Source organism: Gekko japonicus, unplaced genomic scaffold, assembly GCF_001447785.1.
Source record: "Gekko japonicus isolate JY-2015 unplaced genomic scaffold, Gekko_japonicus_V1.1 scaffold189, whole genome shotgun sequence".
Lineage (NCBI taxonomy): Eukaryota > Metazoa > Chordata > Lepidosauria > Squamata > Gekkonidae > Gekko > Gekko japonicus.
This window is the reverse complement of record NW_015163608.1, coordinates 947,818-957,704: the sequence shown is the minus strand read 5'-3', so window position 1 is coordinate 957,704 and position 9,887 is coordinate 947,818. Positions and strand designations below refer to the sequence as shown.

The 9,887-nt window shown below is 42.8% G+C and overlaps 1 protein-coding gene across 1 annotated transcript in view; it reads right to left on the bottom strand.

Moving 5' to 3' along the window:
• Positions 1-9,887, bottom strand: part of TENM2 (teneurin transmembrane protein 2) — a 618,318-nt gene that overhangs the window by 206,774 nt on the left and 401,657 nt on the right. The window contains exon 9 of the mRNA XM_015407305.1: positions 9,670-9,771. Within this exon, the coding sequence (XP_015262791.1) occupies positions 9,670-9,771 (102 nt within the window). The remainder of the gene's footprint in view (positions 1-9,669; positions 9,772-9,887) is intronic.

Genomic DNA, 9,887 nt, shown 5'->3' with positions numbered 1-9,887 from the left:
AAAGAGTGTGAGAGAGGTAGAGGGAGACAGGAGGAAGCAAAGGTGTGAGGAATAGGATAACCATTCCGCAAGTTTCTTGCGGGTCTCCACTTGTTATTTCTAATTCTAAGCAGCTTCAGGCAAGTTCTTGGAGAGGTGACATGAACATTTTCTACACAAACAATAAATATCCACAATTCAAGTAGCTGCTTTGCTTATGCTGAGTATGATTTAGATATCTTCATTTATTTGTTATTTATTTACTTCATTTATACCCCATGTTTCTCCCTTTCTTCTCTCCTCCATTTTATCTTCACGACAACGCTGTGAGGTAGGCTAGGTTGAGAGAATTTGACTGGCCCAAAGTCACCCAGCAAGCTCCCATGGAGGGGATTTGAACCTGGGTCTCCTTGATCCTAGTCTGACTCTCTTAACCATAACACCACACTGGCACCACACAACAATACTATTGTTTCTCATGGTTCCACCTAATAAGGATCATCAGAGTGACAGTTAAAAATACATGGAAATCAACTTAAAAATAATAAATGTTACAGTAGTTAAAACACACAGGAAGGAGGGTCAATAAGGAAAACAAAAAAGTCTTCATCTGTTGGCAGAAGAAAATGATAGAAGGGCACAGATGAATGTGCCTGGATAGCAAGTTCCACAGCTTCAGTGCTGTTAAGTGAGAAATCCCTTTCTTAGGTTGCCACCCATCTCGGCTTAAATGATGGAAGCATCCAAAACAGCCCCCCCCCCAAATTACTGTAATACTTAGGCAGGTTCATATGGAAGTAGGTAATCTTTAAGGCATTAAAGGTCAATTCAGGGGATCTCTTCGCTATACTCCTGAACCTGTGGCTGCTGTGATTTCCTCAAAGAGCATTTGGGGGCACCTGCTTTGGAGGGCTGCTACTCACCTCCCCCCCCAGCCAATCTGCACAACACTTGGAGGGCAGGTAGAGGGGCATCCCAGGGAAGACTGCTGAAAGTTGGATGCTTCTAGCTTGCAGGGGGCCACTCAACACACTCCCCCCTTTGTACATTGGATCCTAGCTCCCCCCAAGCCAATCTGTATACAACTTAGAGGGCAGGTAGAGGGGCATCCTAGGGAGGTCCACTGCAAGTTTGTTGGCTCTACCTTGTAGGGGGGCTGTTTGACACACTCCTTCCCCTTTTACACACTGGACCCCAGGATGTTCTGCCCCCAAAGCCAACCTGCATACAACTTGGAGGGGAGGTAGAGGGGCATCCCAGGGAGGGCTGCTGCAAGTTTGATGGATCCAGCTTGCATGGGGGCTGTTTGACACACTCCTTCCCCTTTTACACACTGGACCCCAGGATGTTCTGCCCCCAAAGCCAACCTGCATACAACTTGGAGGGGAGGTAGAGGGGCATCCCAGGGAGGTCTATTGTGATTTTGATGCCTCTAGTCTGCAGGAGGCCATTCTACTGCACAGTGAACCTCACAAATCATGAACCATGAACCAATTTGTTAAATAGGAAGATTCAAGGGGGTTCGTGGTTCATTGTTCATGAGACCCTACAAACTATGAACCTCCACAAACTATGAACCTCAATTTTCCTGGTACGTGCCGATACCTATTCCACCTATGTTCTCTCCCCCTTCACACTCGGCCTGGTATCCTTACCTCAGCTCCTGTTGCACTCCTCACCTCCCTCTGCATTGTCTCCAAATCCTGGGAACCCTCCTGCTCCATTCCTGTGCTGCCCCCAGCCTCTCCCCACCAGCAGTGCCCTCACTCAGTTGGCTCTGGGCCTCCACAGCTCTGCAGCCAGTGGTACATGCCACTGCTCTCATTGGCTGTCACGGCCACCCTCCATGACCCTCGTTTGTCTCTGCCAGCTGTCACCAGCTCTCCCTGGTTGAGCTGAATTTCTCTCTCCACCTGCCTCAGGATCTTCTACAAGGGGTGAATGGAGCCTCCTTCCCTCCTCAGGGAGCTCATTCCAAGATGGGTAGATTCAGGGAATGCTCCCAGCCCCCAACACTCTTCATGGACATCCCCATGTAGAGTGTTTTGCAGAAATCTAATCTAGATAATCTGTCATAATTCAACACCTACAATGTACCATGGAAGATGAGAAGTAAAATCTACAGCATTTGCTGAAGACATTTCTGAAGGTTTTTGTGCAAATAAAAATAAACTTTTGGTAGTCTAAATATTAAGAGATGTATCTGTATGTAAAACGAAGAATCCAAACCTCATACTGGGCAGTTCAGTGGCAGATATTATTATCCTTGCCACATGTTAGATGGAAAACAAGCAAAATCTGTGGAAAATACACAGCAGTTAGAGGACTAAAGTAAAGGTAAAAAGGTAAAGATTTCCCTTGCTTGAAAGCTAGTCAAATCTGACTCTAGGGGGCGGTGCTCATCTCCATTTCCAAGCCAAAGAGCCAGCGCTGTCTGAAGATGTTTCTCTGGTCATGTGGCCAGCATGACTAAATACTGAGGCGCACGGAACGCTGTTACCTTCCTACCGAAGCGGTATCTATTTATCTACTTGAAATTTCTTGTTTTTGAACTGCTAGGTTGACAGGAGCTGGGGCCAGAGACAGAAGCTCACTTCGTCATGTGGCAATAGAGTCTCGAACTGCCGAACTACAGACCTTCTTGTCTGCAGCTCAGTGTCTTAACCAGGCATCTTAACACTGTGAGCCAAGTGAAAGAGTCTGGAAGCAAAGGAGAACACAACTCCTTTGCTCGTATAATTATGAGTCTGGAATTTCAGCAGGTGCAGTTTTTACTTTTTGATAACAAGTAGCACTTCCCCAAAAAACTAAGATCATGGCATCTGGCCCCATCACTCCTTGGCAAATAGAAGGGGAAGTCATGGAAGCAGTGACAGACAGGATCCAAGATCACTGCAGACGGTGACTGCAGCCATGAAATTAAAAGACGCCTGCTCCTTAGGAGGAAAGCGATGGCAAACCTAGGCAGCATAATAAAAAGTAGAGACATCACCCTGCCAACTAAAGTCTGTATGGTCAAAGCAATGGTATTCCCAGTAGTACTGTATGGTTGCGAGAGTTGGACTATAAGGAAGGTCGAGTGCCGAAGAATTATGGTGCTGGAGAAGACTCTTGAGAGTCCCTTGGACTGCAAGGACATCAGATCAATCCTAAAGGAAATCAACCCTGACTGTTCCCTGGAAGGCCAGATACTGAAGCTGAAACTCAAATACTTTGGCCACCAAATGAGAAGGGAGCACTCACTGGAGAAGACCCTGATGCTGGGAAAGATTGAAGGTCACAGAAGAAGGGGACAGCAAAGGACAGTGTTATCGAGGCAACTAACATGAAATTAAGCAAACTCTGGAGCATGACGGAAGACAGGAGGGCCTGGCGTGATGTGGTCCATGGGGTCGCGAAGAGTTGGACTTGACTGTGCGACTGAACAACAACAGCACTTCCCACCAAATTTCCTCTTCTAATCAGAGGGCTGGGCTTCTGCATCTGATGACTCTAAATCTTACTCTCTGATGGCTATCTCATTGGTTCTTTAAATCCTGCACACTTTCTGCAGACCCTTTTTGATTCTGATTTATCATATGGCCAGGATCTTGGGTGGGGATTTTGTAAATTCTCTGTCTCTTTACTGTCTCTCACTGGGGTTTGAATGTGCCCCCTGCTGTCTGAACTTAGCCACGAGTATCAGAGATGAAGGCTTTCATGACATTCTTCAAGAATACATTGCTAACATGTTTAAAATGCACCATTTCTAGACAGTTTAGCTCCCTTATTATGTCTCTAACTGAAAGGATGCAGAAGCCAAATTGGTCCCTAAAATGAACAGACTATAGATTTAGAAACCTGGTTATATTCACAGGTTCATTAACAGGTGGTGTCCAGCTGTGACATGCTGGAAATCTGCAACAGATACAGTGGGAATAGTACAAACACTGTTCTATCATATAATTCTTTTCCTAGTCTGGCATTCACTGCATCTTTGTTCTAATTTCCACCTTGTCTTCCTTGTAGTCTTTTCCCCCCTGTTGCCTTCTTCAGTTTGGCAGCCTTATATATGATATGTGGGTCTAAATAGCCAAGTATTCCACCTGTCAACTGTGTCTCTTTCCTTTGAACAGTCTTCATATTCATTAGCTGTATAAGGGAATTATAGAAATAGGGAAATTTCTACAGTCACTTCGTTGAGGATACATACATGGTAACAAGCCTGATGGGCATATAAGATTGCAGACCAACATAATTTTGGCAAACCAGATCTCTTGTGCTGTATTATCATGTGTACTACAGATCCCAACATTAGAATAATTTAACTTATTTCCACTATGCTTTTAGGGGAACGGCTTTGATCGGCAGCATCTCTCTGTATAGTTTTGTTGTGCAGGCAAGACAAGTGAAGAGCAGCTTTGTAGCACTCTGGACTTGAAGCCAGGATTGAAATTGCCCAAACACCATTTCTGGGAAATTATCTGTTTGGGCAAGTGCTGTGAGAAACCCCCACCCCCCAAGAAATAGAGATCCAATTTTGAGAAACCATAATGTGGGCAGAGGTTTAAAGGTGAGAAACACTGTGTTTTCTATGAACTGAAGAACCACTGGAATACAGCTACTGGAAAAACATACTTTGTTAACTCTGAAGGAAAACCTTTGTGTCTGTAAGAGTAACTTGGTGCCAGAATCATTCCTCCACCTGCCCTGGTGATTTGGAATGAGGGAGAGCTTAATTTTGGCTTCCTCAAGCCCAACCACTATAAAAGAATCTGATGGTTGGTTGGCCATATATTTTGTCCTGTACAGTGCTTTCCCTCCCTAACTTGGGATCTTTGTTTCTGGTGCTTACAGTATACCATTTTTGAGTCTTTCCTTTTGCTAGCAGTTTGCAAACAGTACCTGGATTCCCATTCTGATTTTGGCTTGCCTATGTTAAACCTGTTTGCATTGGTGTTTCCAGTCAATATCCTGCTATCCCTCTTCCTGTGTGCTTGGTTTTCAAGGGGTAGTGGTGGTGGGGATGGGAATGACAGTCTTACATTTCAAACCATGTGTCTTTATTCCTCAAGGTAATTTGTGTTTCTGGCCACCCTGCTCTTATTAACATAAGTAAACTAAAACTGGATTCAGATTCTTAAAAATTACTGTTTTCCTGGATTAACAGCACTGCTTTAATTATTTAATCAAAATAAATTACTTCAACATACACTGTTTTTTGCCATTTAACCATGAATTTATCCAGTATTTGAAATGGCAGTCCTCTTGATTCCATCTCTTCCCTGGCTCTGATCCTGTAACTGTTTCAGGTACTTTAGATAGCCTCCGATAATATGAAGCCACCCAGGGAAACTAAAGGGTCAGCTATGGAATGTCAGTCACTGGAAGTTTTTTTATTTCCTTTTATTTAAATAGGCTTGTTGAACAATGAGGGCTTAAGATAGGCTGTTTCAGTGGGAGAAGATAGACTTGATGAAGCCTCATGTAGACACCTTGATCTTTTCAAGGCCATCATTATACTGCATGAAAAAGATAGTTCCAAATAGCTTAACTGCAACACACACAGCTTCATTATTTACATATGTGAGAGCCCCTGCTCTGCCTACAAGCTGCTGAACAACTGAATATTTGGGGAATGCCAAAACACTTTCACCAACATCTAATTAAGGCAGTCTGTTTTCTAATAGTAACATTGTTTAGCCTTCAATGACAGATGTAGAGCAGCAGGAGTTGTCATTTCCAGTAGTTAGTATCTACTTACTTACCCACTAATTTGAGATTTGACTTGTCAGGTTCCTATACAGGAGGTCAAAAGCATACATGTAACACTGTGAGTAGTGTATGAGCATTCTGCTTGTCTGAGGTGATTATTAAACATTTACCAATGAAAATTGATGTATTTTAATTATTTTAAACCAAATAAAACAAAAAGCTACTACTTGGGGGGGAAAAAAACCCAACCCTACAAACCTACCCTTGTATTACCATTTACTGAAATGGTACCTACCAACCTTTGCTGGCAAGTCAAAAATAAACACAGGGAAAGTACCAGGGCTTGTGTCAGCATACCCTGAGGTACTACAGCTGCCTTTCCCCTGGCCACTTAAGAGCACTCTGCCACCCACACTGTTGGCTACATGCACTGCCCGGGTCTGTTGGGGAAGGCTGAACATGTAGTGTGTGGTGGTGGTGCTTCTGGCAGTCACAGCAGCAACAACAACTCTTGTCACACACTGTCCGACACCAGCCCTGTTCACATGCGGAATTTGCGGCGGGAAAGGCACGAATGTCAGGCGGAGTATATGGGCACGATCACAAGGACACATCTGGCAAGCATAGCACACCCATCGCCAACCCGTAGCATCCACCCAAAGATCCGGAGTTAAAAAATAACCAGGAAAGCCTACTAGCAAACGGTTTGCTATGGGCCGTCAACAGAATACCCACATGTGATCGCTCAAGCGTGCCGTATTGGCGCGCGCCGAAAACACACACAGACAAACAAAACCCCACTTTGCTGCCACAGCATCTGATCGCATTCTGGTGCCTTAAATTGTGCCGGCGTGAAAAGCCACGCCTCCCCCCCACGTTATCTGGTCCGTGTGACCAGGGCCACCATTGGGGAAAGGGACTGTGGGCAGCTGTCAGTGTACAAAGTGGGACAGCTTGTGAGTAAGCAGAGAAAGGATGCACAGGCAGGTATGGGGCATGCAAGTAAGTGAGTGCGAATAATGCTATAAGCTGAAGGCTGGTAGAGGAGAGAGGAGGTGAGGGGGACCCTGGAAAACCTGGAAATGCCCCCTGAGAAGTAATATAATGAAGATGTGACATTAAAGTGAAGGGGAGAGATAACGTGAGTGTGTGATCTAAGAAAGAAAAGCACTTTCATGGACATTAAGGGAGAACAATGGGGAAAATCGTGTAAATTGCTGAAGAAACAAATCAGTTCAAATTATTAATGCAATCTAATTGCTTTTTTGATCATCCAGACAGTCTACTTAATATCCAGTGTAAATGCAATTGTCTGAATATTGCTAGTTGTGTTTTAATTCTTCCCAGGGGAAGAAGCCAGCACAATCAAATTAAATATGTTATGTGTATTGCATACTTCAGAACCTTTAAAATTACAAGTTGAAGTTAAAACAAACTCAGCTTTTGAGTTTAAAGTTTAAGACTGTATTTTTCAGATTCCAAAAGACAACTAATGGAGAATGTATAGGCCATTGAGAAAGGCCAACAACAAACAGAACAAACATCAAGGCAAGTCCAGATGCAGAAGATATTATTGGTAGTTCAGGGCAGGTGAGCATCATGGAACAACATAACTAATGGAAATGTTGTGACCCGCCCTGAGCCCATTTATGGGATAGGCAGGATATAAATGCGAAAAATAAATAAACAGTATTTATTTATTTGTTTATTTATTATTACACTTATATCCCGTCCTTTCCACAAACGGGCTCAGGGAGGCTTACAAATAAGGGCAACATATGCCAAATAAAACAAGTATCAAGTAAATACCATTAGTCCCATACTTGAACTAATGGTGCACATGCATTGCTAGACTTTCTTTATACCAGAGGTTCCCAACTTTTTGATCTTGTGGGCAACTTTGGAATTCTGAAACAGTATGGTGGGCACAGCCACAAGATCATGGCCACATGATGGCTGTTGCAGGAGGTGGAGCCAGCCACAAAATGGCTGCCACAGCTTACCTTAAGTTACAAAGTGAAGATCCTTGTGCTGTAGTGGCAGCTGCTGCCAACACAATGTTTTAAAAAATCTTCACAGAAAATCAAATCTCCAAATAGCTAATCAGAAGCCTTTCTGGGTAAGAAACCCACCTGGTCCCACCCCTTTCTAAATACACTAGGTGGGTATTAGAAAAGGCATGAGTGGGGACCCCTGCTTTATACATTAAATCGAAATTCTTGACTTAGAATGGATTTTACAAGTAGTCAGTACAGTGATTTTTCTAGGCTGAAGCCCTATACTTCAGGGGTCAATCACCCTAAAACTCAGTAAGTCTGACTTCTATGTAAATAGGTAAAAAAACCTGTAGCCTATATTACAGGTTTAATAAAGATACGAGAAAAAACAGATGTCAAAATTAGTCATATCTTGCAATTTGTGCCCAAATGAATTGTATCCTGCAGTTTATGAATGTGGTTTATTGAGAAAAATGCAATGTACATAATTGGAACTATATCAATATAAGCGATGGGAAAAAGTAAAAAAGAGAGATTTATTTCTGAAACACACTGCAATCCTTGGATGGAGCATGGGATAAAAATGTGATATATAGATATATCTACAGTCCTTTAATTACAAGGAGATCTTTCCACTCTCCTCATATAGAGGGACAAAAGCCAAGAGAAACATGGATCCTTCCAATGAAAAGGAAGGGGGAAAGGTGATGAAGGCACAAAAAGTAGAGCAAAAATGAGAGCCAGAAATTTGGGGGTGAAGGACTGGGGGGGGGGAGGAAAAAATAACTATTCAATGGAACTATCCTTCATTGCAATTAAAAGCATTTAAATAACTTTGGAGTGGCAAGAGGAATGTGCAAATGGCGGGGCAAAGGAGAAAGACTTAGGTAATGAAAGTCAGAAGCTTTCAGATGGGAAGAGGCAGATCCAGAGGAAAAGTAATTAAAAACAAAAAATACAATTAATGGTACGATATAGTTGGATTGCTTTTGTAAGCGACTTCCACTTTTGTTCATTTCAGTTACGGAGGTTCAGTGTACATTTCTCTCTGATGTGTGCCATATATATAAACAGTGTAACTACTGCTAGCCAATGCAGTATTAATTTATAGAAAATATCTTTAGCAACTTCTTAAATACCAAGTAAGTCTGACAGCCATTACTTCTTTTTTCTATTAAGTCCTACATGTTGAAGTAATATTTTAAGTGTTACAGATTTAAAACATTCTACAAAATAGTTGTCTAAGTAACAGGCTCTTGCTGTACCCTATAAAAGTATAATTGGTGCCCTGAAACCAGGGTTGTAACCTATCCAAATCTTACCAGATTTCAAATGGAATGCCAGTTAATACTGATCTTTCCTGGTAGCAGGAAGGAGTAGAAACTTGAATTTGTAAGACAGAATACATAGTCTTTGTTCATTTGGATTTTTTATTGTATAGCATAGCTGGGGGGGGGGGGGTTGCCATCAAGTTGCAGCCAACTTATGGCGAACCTGTAGGGTTTTCAAGGCAAGAGATGTTCAGAAGTAGTTTGTCATTGCCTGCCTCTGTGTAGCAACCCAGGTATTCCTTGGTGGTCTCTCATCCAAATACTAATCAGGTCCAGTCCTGCTTAGCTTCCAAGATCTGACAAAATCAGGCTAGCCTGGCCTATCCCGGTCAGGGCATAGCATTGCATAGCATAGAACATTTAGTCTTGGTTATGGGAGTTTACAGAAAGCTGGGGACTCACAAGCATTGGGGAGTTCACATAAGGTGGCATTTTTGAGCAAATTCAGAACTCATAGGAAACCCCAAGTGTCACCCAACTTTGTTTGCAACTGCCTGGCTATTCTGAATGTAGCCTAAGAGAATTTGCTCATCAGTACACAAAAGATGCTGCAGCATTCCAAACACCTACAAGTGCTACAGAAATAATCATCTTTATTATGAAAATATGTTCCCATGATATAGGCTAACACATACTCAGGAACACTGTAAGACAAGGGTAACTATTACCTTTAGCACAATCAGCTCCATGGTAGCCAGGAAAGCAGTGACAGATTCCAGACACACATTCACCATTCCCATGACAATTACGTGGGCAGTCCTGTACTGAATCTGGAAGACAAATGCCATTAACTGTATTAGCTGCTCTGTTTTCAGTTAACCATGACATTGCTTTCAGTGTTGCTGCACTTACTAGAAACTCATCATTTGATCACAACAAAGCTGCA